Genomic DNA, 23,222 nt, shown 5'->3' on the forward strand with positions numbered 1-23,222 from the left:
ATATTGAATTGACTCGAAATCAACAGAGACTAACTGAGACCCAAGTTCTTCCGCTAGCCATCAGCAAACTGAGAGGAGCAGCAAAAAACTGGCATAAAGCAATGGGTTACCAGCTTAACAATTGGACTGAGTGGAAAACAAGCCTAAAAAGCGAATTTGGTAAAAGACTGACGTTGAGAAGGTGGTGTGACAGAGTGAAAGAAAGAGAACAAAGACATGATGAGAGTCTCACAGATTATTTCTATGCTAAGCTGTGTTTGTTACGTACCAACTGTCCTGTAAATGTTACTGAAGCTGACGAAATTGATTATTTGCTGGATGGAATAAAAAATAAACAACACACAGTTACTATTGCTACTCATGATGTGCACAGTATTGCAGAACTACAGCGTATAGCGCGCAAGATAGATGAGCAAGAGACTGAGGTCAGGATGCATATGAAGACTCAAGTTCAACAACCTCATAAGTTCCCAAATAATACAAATGCTCGAGTAAAGGATCCGGCTATTGCAGGTGATGCTATTAAACGTACAGACGAGAAGTCAATAAGAAGAGACCCCAAGTGGAATGCTCAGATGCCTTTACAAATGACCCGATGTTACAAATGTCAACAGTTAGGACATCTAGCCAAGACATGTCCAAATGAAAATAGTGCACAGGCCAATGAATACAAAGCTGAAAGAGGAAGTACAAAAGAGATTAAAGACAGCAAGAAACAAAAACAAACGAGCAGCGCTTTAAACGTCAATGCTAACAGTTCTAAAGTTCATAGCCCATATATTAATGTTGAAGTGCTAATGATAGGAAAGATAAGAGCCCTTGTTGATACAGGTTCATGTCGTACAATAATTCGTCGGGATCAGTTACCTGTTGGTATAAGGATGTTAGATGACGACACCACTGAGTTCACTGGTATCGGCATGACAAAGGTGAAACCAATTGGATTTGTTGATCTACCTATTCGGCTGCAAGGACAAGTCACCACAGTGAAAACAGCAGTGTTCGAGAACAACCCAGTCCCTTTGACTTTGGGAGTAGATTGGATTGGCCAAGCAGGAGTGAAAATGACATTGAAGGAAGATAAATGTGAAATAGTCACAAGAGATGGTAATGTGATTTCAGCACAACCTCCCATTGAAGAATCAACACAAGAATTATGCTTGTTACTTCCTAGTGCTGTAGCAATACATACAACGGAGAGTAAGACTAAGTTTGAAGATCAGTGGAACTATTATCCCCATTCTGAAGAATTTGACGAACTACCAAACCCAGAAGAGTTCATACTTCAGAGTACAGAGAGCCAGGAATTAATTTTAAATGAAGAACAAAGGAAGGAAATTGAACTGCTAATTAGACAATATGACCGTATATTGCAAAATGAACCGGGAGAATATGATAGAGTTCATCATCGTATAGAACTGACAGACAAAACGCCGGTAAGAAAAACACCATACCATTATTCTTGGAGTGATCGAGAATTTATTAATGCAAAAATAAAGGAAATGCTTTCGTTAAACATTATACGAAAGTCAAATTCACAGTATGCATCTCCAGTCGTATTAGCCAAACAACCTCACCATGTTACGACAAAAATACGACTTTGTATTGATTATCGGGATCTGAATAGCAAGACAAAACGCGACTCATTTCCATTACCAAGAATAGATGATATTCTAGATAAGTTGCATAACGCCAAATATTTTTCGTCTCTTGACCTTGAGAGTGGTTACTGGCAAATTCCGATGGCAGAAGAAGATATACATAAGACAGCGTTCATTACAGCAGACGGATTGTATGAGTTTAACAAAATGCCGTTTGGGTTATGTAACGCTCCTGCCACTTTTCAGAGGGCGATGTCAGAATTGTTTCAAGGACAAGAAGGAATATTAGTTTACCTGGATGACATCATTCTGTTTTCATCAGATTACGAACACCACAAGAACTTAATCAAAACAGTACTAACAATACTAGCAAAAGCTCATTTAAAGATATCACCACAGAAATGCCAATGGGGATTAAAGGAAATTTCTTGTTTGGGATACCTTGTGAATGGAGATGGCAAGCGACCGAATCCAAAGAAAACAGAGGCTGTTAGTCACATAAAAACTCCTACGACCAAGAAACAGTTACAATCTTTCCTGGGACTTATGTCGTACTACAGGAGGTTTATTCCAAACTATGCCTTGATTTCAGCACCATTAAGACGAATGATGAAAGCAAACAACTATGAATGGAACGAAGAAACTCAAGATAGCTTTAATAGATTGATTCAGTGTCTGAGGGAAGCACCTATACTTGCCCACTTTGACCCTGATGCTCTAACTGAGGTACACACTGATGCCTCTCAAGAAGGTATCGCAGCAGTACTCGTGCAGGAACAAAATGGAAAGAAAGTTGTTGTGGAATATGCAAGTCGAAGTACCAGTGATACAGAACGCATTCTTCATTCGACCGAACTCGAAGGGATCGCAGTACACTGGGCCATCTGTGAAAGATTTCGACATTATTTGGTTGGAAAGAAATTTACCCTATACACTGATAATTGGGCAATCAGTTGTTTAAAGGCTAAAAGAAAACTTGGACGCAAACTCGCTCGCATAGCTTTAGAGTTACAGGAATATGAATATGACGTTAAGCATAAGAAAGGAGCTACCAACGTACTACCTGACATTTTATCTAGAAATCCAATCCCAGAATTAAACGTACAAATGCTGAGCTTGGAGAGGAGAATCTCTAGTGAAATCGAACGTCATCAAAGCGACGACCCAAAATTAGATAGCATAATTAGAATATTGAAAGACGAAAATCTCTCACTAGAAGAACAACGTAAGTGTACTTCTACAAAGAATCGTTTTGTGCTACAAAATGACATATTATATCATTACGATGTTCAAGATAGAAATCATTTACAACTTGTTGTACCAGAGAAGCTCAAGCCTGAAGTCTTGAAAGCCAATCACGACAATATTTTAGCTGGCCATTTTAATGCAGAGAAAACCTTGTCAAGAATCCTAGATCACTATTGGTGGGAACATATAGTGAAAGAGGTTAAGAGTTACGTTAGCAGTTGTCAAGTATGTCAAATGAATAATGATTATCCATCAAAAAACAAAGCTTTCTTACAAACAAAGGACGTACCGTCACGGCCCTTTGAAATGTTGGGTCTTGATCATATTGGAATACTCCCATCAAGATCGAGAAATTCAAAAAGATGGATTTTGATGTGCATAGATTATTTTACCAGATATTTAATCGCTATCCCTGTGAGTAGTTTAAGCACAGAAACTACATTGAGAGCTTTACAAGAGAGTGTATTCGATGTGTATGGATTTCCAAAGACGATCATTTCGGATCAAGGAACGTCTTTTGTGTCCGAAGATTTTGAGAACTTTTTGGAGGACCATGGCGTTCGTCATATCCGAACTTGCGCTTTCCACCCCCAAGCAAACGGACTTGTGGAGAGAACAAACCGTACTCTAGAAGACATCTTTAGGAAATATTCTAACGACGATATCACAGCTTGGAAAAGACATGTATCAACAGCAGTGTTTGCTTATAACACAACAAAGCACAAGTCAACTCAACAAAGTCCTTTCTACTTGCTCCATGGTTTTGAGCCAAGAACACCAGAAACACAAAGATTAGGGGAAGGACAAACTCTGAAAGAAGCTGAGAATAGATTGACTGAACTGTTTATTAATCGGATACAAGCAGTTGAAAATCTTGCTCAAGCTCATGATCAGAATAAAACATCTTTTGACAAAAATAAGCACAAATCGAAGATTAAGGAACACGACTTAGTATTGTACCGTCGTTTAAACAGACATAAATTTCAGAACAAATGGAAAGGCCCATATATAGTAAAGAAGATGGTAAATCCCGTCACCTATCTTATTGAGGGAATTCAAGATGATGACAACAGGATCGTACACGTGAGTCAGATCCGTCCTTATCATCAAAGAACCGATTGAGAAGGACAACGTGGAAATGAAGCTACGAACAAAAAATAACTGTTACTAATGTCTCTAGAAGATAATTTTAAACAAAAGCTGTTGTTTTGTATAAAAGCAGTCGTAGCCGAGATGTAAGAAGTTTTTTAGAGAAAATCCCGCGAGGAGGCGAGAAAAAAAAGCAGGGGGCACTAGTTGTTTTTTTTCGACAAAAAGAAGAAGAAGAAGAAGAAGAAAGATGGCTGCTTAGCCACTGTATATAGTCTTTTTGTTATAATTAAAAATTAGTTCAGTAGTTTTATCATCGTTGCCTTCTCGTGTCTTTTAAAACAAATTGTACACTTCAGCCGGAGTCGTACAATATGATTAAATTTTCATGTAATAAAACCATTAAATTATATTCAAAACAAAATTTAAATAAGAAATTGTTAATTTTTAAAATGTTAACACTGCTACTAATATAATTTCAATTCCTGATAATATTAAGTCAACTAATTGCTATATGATTTCAAAATTTGATTTATTTATCAGTACTGCAAAAAGCTAAAACACGATGATTAAAATAGAATAAATATCAACCTTTAATACAGTAATTAATTACAATTAAATAATAAATGATTTTAGTTTTTATTGACTATCTTCAGATTTGAAAAGAAGAACAGGGAATAAAATGAGTGGTGACAAAATAAAATTCATTCATGTGCATAAATTCGATTGAATACGTACCGAATGTCTGCAAAGTAAGTCCCACTGCATGAAGGATATATCCAGATGCATCAAGTGTCGCATGTAAGACCATACTATCTGGTTTTTTCGATATATTTACTGCCATTGTAGATGATAATGTTCACCACTAGAGGCACTATATGCAAAAGATGGCATTTTCTGGTGCTGAGAAAGATTTTTGCATCCTTCAACTCAACAGAAATCAGTATGTACCCAAGTACAAGGAAAAGAGGCAACCACAAGGAATTTGATTATGAAATAGCATAATCAATTTATCACAGGTTATTTGTGTCCACAGAAGACCAGTCATCCGCCAGTCCCTGTTGAATGTGTTGAGGTTATACATGAGGCATATCAATGAAGCCCTAATAAGTCATCATGCAGACCTCTTGTAATCTGGAAATGCCATACAAGACAGTAAGAAAGATGTTAAGAAAATGGTTAATAATGTACTGAAAACCCATGGGCTATGACAAAAAATAATATACAACACTCATTTTGAATTACAGTAATGTAATATCAAGATTGTAAAACTTGAACATGTTGTGCATCACGTGAGTCATAAAACATCACTTAATGCACCATGGTACTTCCATAATAAATTTCTGAAAATGGGACTTACTTTATAGATATGCCTTATTTATGTATGAATTATTAATTCTAGTTACTCTTTTAATTTGAATAAAAATGTTCATTCAATTGAATTTACACACAATGCTATGCTTTGAAGCTGCTCATTTTGTATTTTGTTTTGTATTGTATTTCTAAACATGATAAATAAACACAACTAAAAACGTTTAATTATAATTAATTGCCGGTTTTATGATTTATGTTTAATTTATTTAAGAAAACTTAATGATAATTTATTTAAATTCCAATTAATATTCAATAAATTGTTTAAATGACTTTACCTTGCCCAAATCTGCAGTGATTTATCATTTTCCTTCAAATTATGATGAAAGATGGCTAATGCATGATATTTTTCACACTGAGTTAAATACTGAATACATTCTTTATTATCACAAACAATTTGTGAATTTCCAACTAAATTAAGAAGATTTGGAGAATTTGTAGCAGCATATAACTTTAATATAGCTGTATCAATCTCCTAGAGAATATTAAAATTATTTTTTAATTTTAAATATGAAATTAAATGATTTGAAAAAAAATAATTATGAATTTACAGATACTTACAAATTTGTAATTTACTGTACTTTGTGATAATCTTAATTCTTCTAAGTAGAATAAAAGAAATTCTTTGCACTGATCTATCATGGAAGGATTAGAGGAACACATCTGCTCAATGTTTGCAATTTCGTGAAGAGGTGGAACTGAACGTACAAATGATGATGATGATGGCAATAAATCGGGATACAAACTTATTAACTATATAAAAATTAAGCACATAATTATAATGTTGCAGTATATAATCCAAATTACTTGTTATATACATTGAAAATTCATTTAAGTGTGATATATATATATATATACATATATATTTTTTTTTTCACAGATTGATTTAAATTTGATTAGAAGCCTTCCACTGATATTTAATACATGTAATTTTTAATTTAAAAAATTATTCAAAGTTATTGCATAGACAAAAGTGAATTCAGATAGAATTTTCTATAGAAGTTAACATAAAACTGAAAATAATAGAATAATAGCATTAAAAAATATTTATATTTAATGTACCGTATTTTCTGGATTATAAGACGACTTTTTAACCCAGGAAAATCTCCTCAAAAGTCGAGGATCATCTTATATGCCGAAAAGTACGATAGTCTTATACGGCGAGTATATTCCAAACTCTATATTTCAATGGTAAAAGTCGGGGGTTGTCTTATATGCCCAGTCATCTTATAGGCCAGAAAGTACAGTATATTAGTTAAATAAAATAATATCATGTTAATTTTATCATCCTTAAATTGTCAACAAACAAAAAAAAAAAAAGACAAAATCATGGCTGAAAATCTCTTTAAATAAATGTTCTTTACATAAAAATTTAAAAATGACGATGGTTTAAAGTATGACGATGAAAGAATGTATAATATTTGATGAAGTATGAAGTAAAATATGATTTTAAAGTACTGTGACTACATATTTTTCTTAAATAATCTTTTGAATAATTTTATCTAATTACATTTAAATGGGGAAAAAACAGTAATATTAACATATTTTACAAATAAAATATTTAAAATAATAAAAATAATGTGATATTAATGATTTTGTGATTATGTAGATGGTACAATATATTTGCATTCAAAAAATATGCACAATATTTGGTGTGTACACACAAAGTTACCATTTTCCGTACAAAAAAATTTAAGACAATGCTCAGTACTTTTTCTTGTTGTTTTTGACTTGATGTAAGTTAAATTAAATTTATACTTTTCAACTGTTTTTGTTCTGAATAGCAGTTCCAGAGATATAGTCCCAATTAATAGTTATGTTTATTTTTCAACCAGGAGTTTCTGCATTATACAAAGGGGTGAAAAAAGTAGGTACACAGTTATTATTATGGAAAAATAAGCAGGAAAAAAAAGAAAGAAGAAAAAACATACATTTTATGCATAAATTAAATTACAAGTAAAGAATACAACAAAATAATAGAAGATAACAAACATTAAACATCTGTATTTCTCAGATTCACAACTGTATATCCTAATTTTGTACCCCTTGTTAAAATTGTTATTCTAAAGACTATAAGATTGTATATTATGAATTAATTTCAAACTTACTTCTCTAACATCCAAGCAGCCCAGCTGAAAATATTCTTTTGCTTTACTAAAATGGAATAAGGAAAATTCTATAAATCCTGCTTGTTGTCTTATCCTCTGCATGACCTATAAGGAAAATTTCATGTAAGATTAATATCTTGAAGCATAAACATTATATAATCATTTTACATTCATGTAACTCTTATTTATGTGTAGAGTATGTGAGATTAATGTTAACTGCTTGTGTCATAGTTTAAAAATTAAAGTAATTTAACTTTCTACAGCAATATATGCTGTGGATAATAATATATAAAAAAATCTAATTATAAATAAAGTATAATAATATAAAAATAAAATCAGTACTTGTTTGCATTGTTCTTTTGAAAGACCAGATTTATTAGCATATTCAGCAAGTTCCAAGGCTTCCGATACTTTTTTGTCTGCTATTAGAGCTTGCACCTAAAAATATTATACTCTTTACCTTCAAATAAATAAATATAAATATATATATATAAAACTAAGAGCAAATATAATATAAATTTATAAATTTAATTGGATTTTTTCCTGTTTTTAAGGAATTGTTTCCTGGGCGGCTGTGAAGCCTACAAAGAAAGGTCGAGTCGTCCTGAAGTTTTTACTCTAATGGAACATTTTAAGGAAATAAATGGTGATCTACCAAAAATTTTTTGGAAGCGACTACATCTTTTTATTTCTCGTAGAATAATTTTCATCCAACGAAATTTTAAAATTGAAAAATTTATTGATAATTCGCCGCCAGAGGGAGAAAAAGACAATCTACATTTTACAGCGCAATTTTCAAGTAGATAAAAAGCCTGAAGCTCCCGAGTGGAAGTCATGGATGCAACCTAAGACGTCGTAAGATTACCAATTCCGATTTTTGAAATTTTTATAAATTTAATTGGATTTTTTCCTGTTTTTAAAAAATTGTTTCCTGGGCGGCTGTGAAGCCTACAAAGAAAGGTCGGGTTGTCCTGAAGTTTTTACTCTAATGGAACATTTTAAGGAAATAAATGGTGATCTACCAAAAATTTTTTGGAAGCGACTACGTCTTTTTATTTCTCAGAAAATATAATCTTATATTTTCTCTTGAGAATTTAAATTAAGATATTTAATAAGCAACACAATTAAATAATCTTTAAAAAATTTAATACAGAAAAATGAAACACAAAAAAATAGTTTAACTTGTTTGCTGTGATATGTTTAATAGATACTTTTCCTGTATTTTTGTTTTTTTCTAATTACATATTTAATTCTAATTAGATTTTTGACAAAAAACACAGGAGTTAAGCTTTAAAATGGGCAAACAAAATTGTGCCCCCAGACACACACACTAACATCCATAGACACAGAAAATACTTCTAAATTTGTTTTTGCATTTCTTGACATTTCAAAGTCCCCAAGTTCAAAAATGTAAAAATCTTGGGTCAGTTTTTGGACTGATTACCATACTTTACCTGTTATATGTAACAGCCAGGAAAGTAAAAATGACACAAAAGTCATTAACAGAGAATAATCAGAGAACAGAACCGAAAAACTTAGAAAATTCTGAATTTGAAAATAAAACACAACAAATTTTGGAATTAATATTCTGCATTTTCAGATTATGTAAACAATTGCAATTTTGGTATTTTCTTGATTATAACAATTAAAAATAGTTATTTAGCCTAATTAATAACATAAATTAAATTTTATTGGGCTGCAATTTTAAAAAATTGTACACCTATAAATTCTCACTGTCATCCATCAGTCAATCGTCTTTCCTTAATCTTGAGAACAGAGCTAGATAGATGAAAGACAAGACTGGATATGGAAACCTTAGGAGCAGGAGGTCCCGATTGACTATATGCAAACGTCCAATGCAAACTGGAAGTCATGTTATTTCAATTCAAAAATTCCCCCGAAAGATGTTAGATAGATGATTGGCACAAGTTTATTCTAACAGGAAAAGTATGATGTACAAGGGAAAAAAACTGCTAATTTAAAGGTGGGATTTTAATTTAAATTAAATAAATTAAAAAATATGATTAAAAATTGCAGCCCGACCATGTCACAATAAATAATTGCTCAAGTTTATTATAATATTTAAATTACTTACATGTAAAAAGTAAGAATATAGTCATAATAAGTAAGTAATTGGCTAACCTGTTTTTCCCATGGTACAGGAATGAGAGCACAAATAATATCGGCCGAAGATACATATAATTTTCCGTCAAAATTATCCATACAGATTCCACCTCTAAATGCTACCCTCTGTTTCTGCTCGTGATTAACAATACTGTAACAGAAAAACATTGCTACAGATAATTAATTTTTTAAATAAGCACTTAATAATTTTCAATAATAATCAGTTTAATATTTTATTTAGAGTTACAAATATTAATATAATGGTAGAAGCATTCATAAAAATCAACTAATTAACAGCATCTAATTACATAAAACATTATCACTCTCTTAGTAAGTACGTGGATATATGCTACTGAAATATAATGTGAAACAGTTAAAGCCTCCAATAAAAGGTTGTCTCTGTGAAGAAAGACTTTTGTTCCTGGTAATTGGACACAATGGAACTAGAGAAGACTTAATTTCTTCTACATTTTTTAAATTTATAATAATATAAAAAAAATTGCTAAATTGAAGAAATCATTGCCAAATCACCAGAATATTGCTCGAGTTGGAAACATTGTTTTACATGTTGCCAGTCTGTCACTACACAGCACCCCTACCAAGTTGGTACCCTCAAAATCAACAATAACTACATGTCATGTGTGGAGAGGACAATCATTAATTAGTTTTGTAGTACATGTCTATTGCCATGTTCAAATGCCCACCATGAAAAATGACATAAAAGGTATATCAAAACAAAAAAAAATTAGATTATTAGTTTGTGAAATGAACCATTCTGATACAATTGTGCAGGTGCTGCAATTGATAATTTCAGTCCTTTCGAGTGGGTAACTAAGAACACTGCTTCATAACATTTTGAAGCAGTGTTCTTAGTTAAGTATCTTAAACTCATTTAAAAAAATCCATTTCAAACAATTCAAATGTTTCAGATACTGGTTAAATTAGTACTGTGCAATAGAGCACATTTTAAAGATTCCAACCACATTAAACAGACAGTGCTTTGATAATTTTTCTCAAAGTTTTGCCATACACAATTCTGTGGAATGGATTGTAAATGTTGTCAATTCTTTGATCATTCAAAGTAGGATCCAATTGTGCATGCTATTCTTTCAGGCATAATCTGTTGTTCTCTTCAATTTTAGTATCTCTTTTCCTTGCAAAAGTATTTGTCTTTCTGCCTTTGTTTCATGTCCGATATTGGCATTTCACTTTTTTATAGCTTTTAACCTAATATTTTTTTTTATTATCTGTTTCGTGAATCTTCAGATGCATTTTTACATCATCTCATTATCAAAAATAAATGTTTCTGACAATGGTCTTTTATTTTTAGGCCTACCTACCTTACTGCATGCTTCACGATTCTCGTTGTGATGGAAAATAACCAGCTATGTATGTGATCACATGCGGTACAATCTTTCAATTTGAGATTTGTGAAAAATTTTGAGATTGAGATTTAAATGGTATAAATCGATGATAAAGTCATACTTTAATAATATCTCTGATTATTATAAATCAATGATAGATAAGACTATATTTTATAATATATAGCTGTATCTTTTATATACAGTTTAGGAATGGCAGATGCATTGTTCTTAGCTAAACTGACTATACTGTATAATAAAATGTTTGACTTTTCTTTTGAGATATTAGAATTTTTCTAAGAAATTTAGGTGAAATTTCATATGTATAGTATCTTTGAATTGGATAGATAATTCCAGACATACAGCCACAAACTTTGAAATTTATAGTTTCTGTGAAATATTTATTTATTTGATTAATACCATAATGTTCATTAATTTATTATAAAAAATTTATTTATTATTATTTAAAACTTTTACCTAAAAACAGTTAGGAACTCATTACTTAGAACAAGAAGATAAGGATGAGCATAGGCAACGGCTACAATTTCGGCATCCCACCGAATTGGCGGACGTTCAGATGTACCTTCAGTTGTCACAAACACACCTAAGGCACTTGGACTACCTATAAGAAATTCTTTCTGAAAAAAATTGAATATTGAAATATATTAATAATATTTAAATTAATTTTTCTAACATTGTAAAACATTATTGAATTCAATTTATAAAAAGTTAAACCCACATTACTGTCAAGCTTCAATATTGCATCTTCCTAAATAAAATCACTTTTTAAAGAGTCAACAAATACTTGCCAACCCATCTTCCCCATAAATATTAAATAGAGATCCTTCAGGATCTGTGAATTACTAAATGGATGATTCTGCATTGTAAACAATACTGTTACCACTGAATCAATTAACTTCTAAATTCTCAAATTTGCATGCAGATCTTAATATAATTTTGATTGTCCAAACTACTTTAGTTTAGCACTACACTTAATGAAGTGTAGTGCTAAACTGAAGTACTTTGGACAATTTCGAAGGCAAATCAATGGAGATGCTAAATCAAAATTTGACTGTACAAGGCAATCCTCAATTTTCAGATAATTTGCACTTTTGTACATAATACTTTGAATTCCTAAATTGATTTTCATATGACAAATTTTGTCTTTTGTACATCTACAAACCGAAAAAATTTTTGAGCCATTTTTGGTTTAGGTAACATCGAGATCATAAACCACATCTACAAACCTAAAGTACTTACGTAATAAGTCTACAACTACTGGATTATATTGCACTATTATATCGCAATTATTTTAAATTAATTACTAAATAATTTTCACTAGAGAGAGGCATTAGGCACCATCTCTGGGTAGCATAACTGGCAACGCTTCTGCACAATAAGCAGCAGTTGTGGGTTCGAGTTCCACTCCAAATCGATTATTTTCTTCCAGAATTTTCTAAATTATTTAATTTAATTTAAATTATTCAATCTAATAAGAAATGGCATCTAATGCCTTCCTCTAGTGACAAATTATTTAGTAATAAATTTAAAATAATCATGATAGAATGGCCTGGTATAATCTGATAGTAGTTGGCGTATAACATCAAAATCATTTGCAAAAATTAATTTTTTTGTCTGTTTTATGCTTAATCTATGGTTTTAATGTTTTAAATCATATTTTAAGCATCATAAGCACTGTAAAAGTAAAAGTTTCCTTCCTTTATATATTATTTCCTTCCTTCTTTTATATATTATACGTGGTATGATCCAAAAGTTCGGGGAATGCAGTAATCTATGACAACAAAAGCATGTATTTGAAGTTACAGCGTATGAAATGGATTCTACCAAACCACCTCTACATGTTCAGGTTAATTTCACCCATGTCATGTGATTAAACCGCAAGCGCTGCTGTTTTTTTCCGGAGATAGTTACCTTTCTCCTGCAACGTAATCAAAGTGGAGTTTCAAGAACCTCTGACATTTCGACTTCACCATGACCTTTCACTGTAGAATCACCGTACACCTTTCTTAGCAATTTTAAAATCTCAGTAGGTGTTTTACCTAAATGCTGACAAAATTTAATGTTGAAGGTTGTTCTTGAAACTCCACTTTACGTCGCAGGAGAAAGGTAACTATCTCCGGAAAAAAACAGCAGCGCTCGCGGTTTAATCACATGACATGGGTGAAATTAACCTGAACACGTAGAGGTGGTTTGGTAGAATCCATTTCATACGCTGTAACTTCAAATACATGCTTTTGTTGTCATAGATTACTGCATTCCCTGAACTTTTGGATCGTACCACGTATAATATATATATATATATATATATATATATATATACATACATACATACATATATACATATAATGTATATAATATTAATATACATATTAAAAATATTATACATATATTATACATAAAAAGAAACATTTTATATATATAATGTCTTTCTTTTTAGTTCTCTGGAAATGGAACTTATTTTATAGCACACAACTCTACCATTTAACCTTTAATATTTAGAGTTTTGTGCATATTTTTAGGAATGTATTACATCCAAAAGTTAGAGACTATCTACATATCTTAAGTAGTAAATTTACTTCATAAGATAATTTATTAAATTAATATAATGTCACCTTTGTTATCCTTTTTACAATTGGATTAAAGTTTCCTGTTTCATAAGGGAGAAGATCTTGAATATAACATGTTTCCATATTCACAATAATATATTTTGTTAATAAGGCAACACATGCAAAATTTCCATCCATTTCCTGTCAGAAAAAAATATAATCAGATTATAATCAATGAAATAATTTGCAAAAAGAAAGTCTCAAATTTCTAATAAGCCAAATTATGCTATTTTTCGGAATTATTTTACAACCAAAATATCAATTTAATTATTGCCTAAAAAATCTAAATTTGGCATAAAGCAATTATTATGTTATACATCAATAACAATTCTTAAAGTGATAATTTTAAAAATTTTTATTAAATAAAAGTAGCTAGATAAATTTTGATGATACTTTAATGTATTAGGAAAGATAATAAATACAGGTAACGACTAACAATGGTAATAAATATTTTTATATTAATGGGCATTTATCATACTTAATCATTGAGATGACACATTGTGAAGTTAAGCTGACTAAATCCATGAAATGGGTCTAGTCAGTTTACTTGATGATCAACCTGTGGGTCAACATCAACTTGTGGGTTGATGGAGACCCACAGATGTCAAAAAGTCATTTTCAGAGATCAAAAGCAAATGATTAAAAATAATTAGTATGATGAGTTACGTATAGAGAACATGCATTATCATCATCTCACGTGACCAAATTGTCATCTCTCCGCCTCATGCACCATAGTTGTGCCATGCTGTTCATGGAGGTGCAAATAGTTTGGCTTGTGTCTAAATGTTTATCATGTGCAGAAGATGGCAAAACACATTTCACTTTCCCAGCTCTATTATATATATCAGAAGAAAACTATGGGAACATTTTTATATTCTTAGGCTTGGGACGCTGAAATGTCGAGAAATGAAAAAAATTCAAGGTTTCATCTGTATGTATGTGTGTGGGCGTTGTTCGTGTGTGTCTGGAGTGGGCACAATTTTGTTCGCCCAATTTGAAGCTTAATAATTCCTATGACTTTTGTCAAAAATTTCCAAAATTTTGCAGAAGTTTGTATATTAGAGGCGTTGATGCTATTATATTTTGGTAGTTAAAGGTTGGAGACCATGGATCATATATATTGAATACGGTTGGACTTAATGAAGATTTTCCTTGTTCATTTGTTGTGAAACAGTGTTGTACTAGATTTTCTTTAGAAGTGTTGAACACGAGATCATGTTATTAACCAATCACATGGTTTCTTTTCCACCTTTATTTAGTTAATTGGTCAACTAAATAAAGGTGGAAAAGAAGCCATGTAATTGGTTAATAACATGATCTCGTGTTCAACACCTCTAAAGAAGATTTTCCTTGTTATTAAAATTTACAATTTTTTATAGAATTTGTCTCTACTCTCAAAACAAAGTCTTTTGCCATTTTATAACAACTAAAAACAAACATTTTTTATAACAAAATCTCATAAATAACAGTGCCCCATACAAATTTATTTATGTTTAATAACATAAAATTTAATTTTTAATTAAGATCTCATAACAGCCGGGAATGTTACGCAACTCATTATTATTTTTATTTAGAATCAATTTTACATATATTTTTGTTTGAAAAAGAAGTGTACAATGTAAAAATTCATTATATGGAGAAATTTGCTATACAGAAGTTTGATTATATTTAGTAAAGTTTATTTAAACATTTTTAAGTGTTATTAAACTATTTTTTAACCCTAGGTAAGTAAGTAATCATTCATAAAAATGACAAATGAAATACAGCTGTATCTTGGTACTCGAACTGTTCCCAATTCAAACAATTCGACATTCAATCAGAAATTCTGGTGAAAAATTGCTCAGTACTCGACTGAGAAAACAACGGCTCCCTAGAACAAATTTTTGATTAACAACATATTTTTATTTTGTCAACCATAAAAATTATGATAAAAATATTAAAAAAAAAAGAATATGTTGCCAATATTTCTGACCAAGATCAACAAAAGAGCTCAGAAGGTGACAATACTTTGTAACAAGAAACTGCCTCATTTAACTAAAATTAATATTAACATGTAATACAGTACTTTTAATTGTGAGTTTTGGTTAATTATTGATTGCTTTAATAAACATACTTTTCTTAGTGACAGAAATACTTATGCTAAGTTTTGGAACCTAACCTTATGTTTTGCACTAGTCTTTTGTTTTGTATAGCACGGATTCATGTAACTCTGTACTTTTTTGGATTCTGAATGTAACTACCATGTGAGTGATACCATTATTTGTTATTTTATATTAAAAAATAAGAAAATTTGCCATTGCTTTCAATCACAATTTTTTAACTTTACAAATTCCTCTTTACAGCCAATATAGTACGAATATATATTTGCTCGTCTATAATATTTACTGCATAAATGTGTATTTTCAATAATTTTCAAAATATATATGTTGAAACTTATCATAAGCCAACAATTGCCATATTGAATTTGGCTACTTTATCGCTGAAATTTTAAGTAATCTGGTACTACAGGTAAGCATTAGGCACCATATTTTATTAATTATTACAGAATTTCATTATTAGTAGTAATGGTAAAATAACCCGATTCAATACGGCAACCATTTGGCTTATGATTGAACATTGGACTTTCAAATGTCTGTATGTGTAATCAAAATTTTCTTCTTTAAACGCATGCGCGCACACAAATCTATGGCATTTAATCATTGATAATTTAAAATTTATTTAAAACTTATAGATTAATATTAAAATTTATTTAAAACTTATAGATTAATTTACTGAGAGAAATTAAAGTATTTCTAATTTTAATAAATAAATCATAACATTCTAAAAATTTAAAAATTAAATTAATTTACCACTGTAATAGTTAAATCAGGCAAATTTACATCTTTAATATGAATTATCTTATCGTCAGTTATATGATATAATTGAATTTGTTTCTTTCTTGCTAAACAAACCTAAAAAAAAATAAAAGCAATTGCGGTTCAGTAAAATACAAAATCAAATTTAATTTATTGTAAATATACATAAAAATTTTAAAAATAACTATAAGTACAGTAGCCCCTTAACTGTGGTTTGGTTTTCCACAGTTTCAGTTACCCACATTCAACTGCAATCTGAAAAATATTAAAAGGAAAATTCCAAAAACAACAATTTTCAAGTTTTAATTTGTATGCCATTTTGAAATAAACAACTATCCCACTCTGTCCTGGGAAATAGTGCATACAGGATGAATATACTGTACATGCTACCACCTACTAGTCATGTAGTAGCCATTTTGGTTATGAGATCAATCACAGTATCGTGATGCCCGTGCTCAAGTAACCCTTATTTTACTTCATAATGACTCCAAAGAGCAAGAATACTGCTGCTAGTAATTTAGATATGCCAAAGAAAAGCTGTGAAGTGCTTCTTTTACACGAAAAGGTGAAAATTCTCAACTTAATACAGAAAAAAACCCATATATTGAGATTTGATATGTTGTGTATTACTGTTATATTGTCACAACTGTTCAATAACATATGTATTTAATAAATTATTTAAATTATAATTATTAAATTAGATAAGAGATGGCCCTAACGTCTATCTCTGGTAGCAAATTTCTTAGTATTAATTATTAAAAATCAGTAAATTTATAGCCTGAACATTTAAGGCAATCATTTGTCTGTTTTTGTAGGCTTCAATACAATCTGCAATTTCAGACATCCACGATCCATAGAGGATACGGACACCTAACCCCTGCGTATAATAGGGGCTACTGTACAGAAATTTCGATACTAATGGTAGAAAAATTAAAGTTTTCTATAATTTCATTGTATAAATATATTTAAAAAAGAAAAATTTTATCTTTTAAAATCTAAGGACCAATTTTATATTTATTTTGTTTAATTACATGTTATGTACTGATAAAACCTCCTTGTTTAGTTTTTCCTTCCTTTTTCTATATTTTCAAGAATAAATTTTTATGATCTTCCATATTAGGTTTCACTTACACTGGGCAATGTAATGACAGCATTTAAAAAATATTATTTATGTTAACTTTAATTTACATTAATGCAAAAACTTCCTTAAAAAAAAGTTATTTTTTAAAAAAATCAAAAATCAACTGAAGTATAAAATAAATGGCACAAATAAAAATTGGAAAATTTCTCTATTAGTGAAGCTTTTGTTTTATATTGTGCAAAATCTCATATTCTCAAACTTTGCATAACAAAATACCGTATTTACTAGTGATGCCACGAATAGTGATTTTGCCGAATACCGAATATTCAGCAGCCAAATGTCTGGCAAAATATGTGTACATTTCGTGGGTGACTGGTTACAACCTGTCTCATTGCGGTGGGTGCGGTAGCGACGCTGCGGGCACATTTGTTTTATTTGCGAGTAGATCGTGTCACGGCACGCATTATGTTCATTGTTACATCAAATTGTGTTACTAATAGTCATAAGGACTATTAGTAACACACACAATTTGAGCTCGAAACCCAAGTTGAGCTTGAAACACGAGTTCAACTTTGATGAGAATGACAAATATCTGGTTGCCACTTTTCTTGACCCGCGTTTCAAAACCAGTTTCCTGGGATTAGTTCAAATGCAAAGAGCAAAACAAAAAATTCTTTTAGAAGCTCTGAAAATTAGTTGTGATGAGTCTACTAGTATCGATGATGATTCTTCTCCACTTCGTAAGAAAAGAAATATCAATGAAAATGATAAAACCATTGAAATACACAACAGTTTCTGGAACTGTTTTGAGGAAGTTGCTACAGAAAATATGCAAAATGATGAGGATGTGGAGAAGAAAAGTGCTATTGCAAATGAGATTGATTTTGATATGAAAACTGTTTGCCTAGATCAGACAGCAGATCTTTACAAGTGGTGGTCAGCAAATGCAAAACAGTATCCAAACCTGACAGAATTTGCTAAGATTTATCTATCATCTCCCGGCAGTAGTGTATATAGTGAGAGGCTATTTTCAGAAGCAGGTATAGTTTATGAGGAAAATGCAATTGTTTGCTATCAACAAATGCTGAAAACATTGTTTTCATTCATCACAACTTACCACTGATAGATTTTAAGTATTAAATGTAATAATTTGTAATTATTACCTTTTTGAATACATTTTTGAATAATATGTGCATTTTTTTCCCCTTGATTTGGTATTCGGTATTCGGCCGGATACCGAATATTTAAAAAAGTAGTCAAATAGGCCAAATACCTAATAGTAGCCAAATATTCGTGGCATCACTAGTATTTACTCACATATAAGATACATAAGGTTTTCATTCATTTTTTACTGCTTCCAAAACTTAGGTTGTCCTATACGTGTGAGCAAAGGATTCTTTGTGTTTCACGTTCATGCACCATTATAGGTCTAAGTCTATTTATCATAAGTTGGCACCTACTGTAAACAAATTGAGACACACCCTTTTTGTTTATTGGTTTAATCTTACGTCCATCAACTAAAAACCACATTGCATTTCTGCAGAAATTAGTTTCTCGTTATTTATAAAATCATTAATGAAATACAGGTCACTTAGCAATGATAATAAATGTAGTTATTTCATATTAGTTAAACTTTTATTTTTAATGAATATTAGCGTATTCTGAATCATTAAAAATAAACTTTTTCTGATCATGTGCATTATAATGTTTTAGTTTTGTTTTTCATTCATCACAAATTAAGGCAAACATGGTTGTTTGCCATAATACATGCATTTGATAATATTTTATTTGTGATTAAACAAAATAAAATTAAAATTGTATTAATAAATCTAATTTTCTTTATTTTGATTTCTAAAGTCACATCTCATCCCACATGTGAGATTGTCTTATACGCAAGTAAATACAATATAATTTTAAGTATAAAAACGACAAATGCTGATTTGGCAGTTCTTAATTAATTTATTTATATATTTTTGTACAAAGAATATAAATGCTTTTGTTACAGAAATTTAAGCAGAAATTTAACTAATTAATTCTTACCTCTACACTGAATGGATTGTTTTCTGTGGGATTTTCATTTAGACAGAATGATGTTATACCCTTTAATTTCGACATGGAAGGGATTGTCTATGTAAATAATAATGTAATTAACACATTTATATAAATATATTTTATATATTTATCTTACATTATTATCATTTTATAAATTATATAAAATGATTTCTATAATTCCGAGAAAACAACTGTTATAGCTAGAAAATGGTTTGAAAATTCTTTTCTTAGACATTTTCAAATCAGTGCTGATTCAACTTTGGGAAATATTGACACCGTCAGAACAAAATAGAAAGTTTTTAATTTTAAAACTGGTTCATAGTCCTTGACATTCTGTTTTACCAGAGTACATGAATGATGTTCCATTTTGTTATAGCATTCATAGTGACAGCAGTCACATCCACTAAGCACCACTGGCTTACTACTACATTTCGCAACAAAGTTTGGTTAGCAATCAAACTCAAAGTTCTTTCATTGATCAAGAACAAACAGAATTGTATGGTGATATCCATGTTCTGTATTCAACACAATGGTCAAATTGTCTCATCTTGTACAAATGTAAAATTTGAGTAAAGGATAACAAACTATAAGAAATGCTATACAAATCATATATTTTATATAATAAACTGATTAAATGAGTATAAAAACAAACAATTAAGAGGTTTGATGCAGAGATAATTTAAAATGATTTGTTTCCTAGAGATAAGAATCAAGTATATAACACAGACCTAACTCAAGTAATTTTATTACATCAAATGTATGATAAATATTGTAGATATCGTTTTCAGTTTAACATTTTAGTTGACAATTGACAAGATTTTGCTTGTGTGATCTTCATTACAATATGCCAATGACATGATTTTGCAATCATCCAGATACGACACTGGAAGTTTTTTGGTAAATTTGCACATGTTATTTTTTGGGCATTTATTTATTACAATCTGGAAGTTAAGTATAACATTTTAGAGATTATATTTTATTACTCAGTTTCTTACTTACACTGAAACTAATGTATTCGGTCTTACTATATGACCGTCTTCGGGTGCTCATTATAAATTATAAAAAAAAACAAAAAAATAAAACAGTGTAAATTAAAATACATACAAAACATTACAAAATTTTCAATAATAAAGTTCACAGAATGCTTGAAAAAGATACATATTCAAAATATTGAGCAACTTAAACAAAAAAAATTTAAATAAAATTGTAATAGAGTTTTCACTTTTACTGTACTTTGTACGTGGATCTCCTGTTATAGATATAGATTTGTGTCTTGAGAATTAATGCATTGACAATAAAGGCAGCTTTACAGATTTCTAACAGTTCTACATTTCTTGAGTCACCAATTTTACAGATAGGACTTATTAGTCAAGAAATATCCAGGTATTGGTAAAAAGTTACTGCTTAATAATTTTAATATGTAGCTATTACACGTTTGTTTACCAGCAGTTACAAAATTTAAAATAAATCTACTGAACACTTACTTCCAAGTCGACCATATTAAGAACCATAAAATTTCCATCACAGAGTGCGAATATCCTATTTAAGGCAGAGACTGCTTTCAATTGTAAAACTGGCTTTTTCTAGTTAAATAAAAATTAAAATTATTTAATCAAAACAGTTAAATAAAATATTTAATTCATTTCGTATATTTATATTATAAATATATTAAATTTTAATTTAAGTTTGATTTTATTTTTAATATTAGTTTCAGTTTCAGTGTAAAGACTATTTTTAATTATTACTTTTATTATTTTTAGTTTTAATTAACTATCTATCTAGTATTAATAAATATTAATTATTATCATAATATATAATGTTATATAAAAATTTTTGTCATTTAATTTAACTTAAGCATAATGTTACAGAACACCTTTCTTACTTTTTCTAGCAAATTTTTAGTTTAAACAAACTAACATTTTCAGCTATTTCGAATAGTCTTCCTCAGGTTTAACATAATTTAACATGATTTTTATTAATTAATTTGATTTAAATTTGACTGCGGGACTTACTGAAAAACCACATGCGCATTAAAATGTAATTTAAATACAGACATCGTCAATGATTCGTGTCATGACGCAAGGCAATCCTGGCGCCACTAACTTCTGAATCAACAGTCTTGCCGTTGACTTTTTTTTAACACAGGAAGTATATAGGAAGTTGACCATCAGTGACCAGCTCTGCTTGTTTGGCAACCAGGGCAAAAAAAAAAAAAGAGTTCAAAATTTGTTTGTAAACTGAAATGTTCAAAAAGTGAGGCATTTGAAACCCCAGGTTTGACTATACTAAGAAATAATACACAGCATAAGGTACTGGATGTTACATTATTTTTACTTTTGTATTTGTTTTGTATTTGTAAATTAGACAGAAAAGTTATAGTCAAATCTGAAAATTTATCATCATTTGGCAAAAAATTACTAGTAGTTTAATCCTATACTCAACAAACACCACCAGTTGACTTAAAGATCCTAGCATTAAGTAACATTTTTGTAAATACCCCCACTTCTTGTAACGTATCATAACAATTAACTGCAAACCCATACATTCATATCTGCAGAGGTGGCCTTAATCATTGCAAGGCTCCAGGCAGCAGATCTTTGCGAGGCCCTTGTCCTTTGTGCAAAGTATGTGAATTGAAAATAGATATTTCTGATGATTGACGAGAAATGCAAAAGTTATAAATAAATAAATTTAGAGTTTTAAAATATTATATTAGAAGATTTATAAGTTAACAATCATAAAAATGACAAATTATTAATGATGATAAACTAAGGTACATAAATGTCTTAAAAGAATGCACAGAGATTTAAAAATGGTGTTTGCGACTTATAACTAATAGCTAAGGATAAAATAAAAAGTTTTAAATATCAACTTTTTTCTACTCGAATTGTTGCGCGAGGCCCCTGCAAGAGCAAGGCCCTGGGCGATTGCCCTGCTTGCCACCCCCTAAGGCCGCCACTGCATATCTGGGTTATATAATTTATGGGTATCCCCAAATAACTAATTCCTTTCTGCTTCCAAAAGTTAAGTCTTTTATAACTTAAATCTATATAAATAAAAATGTAATGTCTGTTTGTGCCTAACAGGTAATCTCCAAGAGTTCTTCACTGATTCCTTTGAAATTTTCACACAACATTCCACTCGAATACGGCCGTGTTTATATATAATATACATGTCGAAATTCCTCACGCACCGGGAGAGAGGGACAGGATTAAGGCTTACCATGAAGAACTGGGCTTCTATTTATACTATTTTACATACGGTTTTTTGCGTTTTTATTGCATTTTAATAGGGTACGTCAACAGAATATACACTAAAAAGGGATTTTTCGAAATCCCCCCCGCAATGAAAGTGTTATATATTTATAATAGATACATTTTGAGCTACAACAACGCGTGGCTGGGGCCGCTAGTTATATATAAAGATAGACCAACCAGCTGGGACAATCAACTATGCTGTTTTTATTTATTCATCCACTCATATATTTCCATTTTATCAAATAAAATAGCATTCATCAGTTCTAAAACAAGCTTATCTGGAAAAAATCCAGTAATGAGTTGGTTATCTTTCCTGGCAACATTTAAAACTGTGTGTGGCATCATCTGTTAAGATATTTTATTTAAAAAGCTTTTATATTTTTAATTATTATAAAATAAAAAAAACTTAATTGTGAGGGTAGGGATGTTTTATAAAAAATTGTAAATG

General features: G+C 30.3%; 1 protein-coding gene across 1 annotated transcript in view; it reads right to left on the reverse strand.

Annotated features, from left to right (window-relative positions):
• The window catches only part of LOC136986814 (transforming growth factor-beta receptor-associated protein 1-like), a 65,629-nt gene that overhangs the window by 28,460 nt on the left and 13,947 nt on the right, over window positions 1-23,222 (reverse strand). The window contains 10 exon segments of the mRNA XM_067284430.1: window positions 5,588-5,784; window positions 5,871-6,062; window positions 7,418-7,522; window positions 7,760-7,855; window positions 9,560-9,692; window positions 11,380-11,540; window positions 13,536-13,670; window positions 16,379-16,480; window positions 19,506-19,592; window positions 21,002-21,100. Of these exon segments, the coding sequence (XP_067140531.1) occupies window positions 5,588-5,784; window positions 5,871-6,062; window positions 7,418-7,522; window positions 7,760-7,855; window positions 9,560-9,692; window positions 11,380-11,540; window positions 13,536-13,670; window positions 16,379-16,480; window positions 19,506-19,592; window positions 21,002-21,100 (1,307 nt within the window).

This window comes from Centruroides vittatus, unplaced genomic scaffold (genome assembly GCF_030686945.1).
Source record: "Centruroides vittatus isolate TY-2023 unplaced genomic scaffold, ASM3068694v2 scaffold_1172, whole genome shotgun sequence".
NCBI lineage: Eukaryota > Metazoa > Arthropoda > Arachnida > Scorpiones > Buthidae > Centruroides > Centruroides vittatus.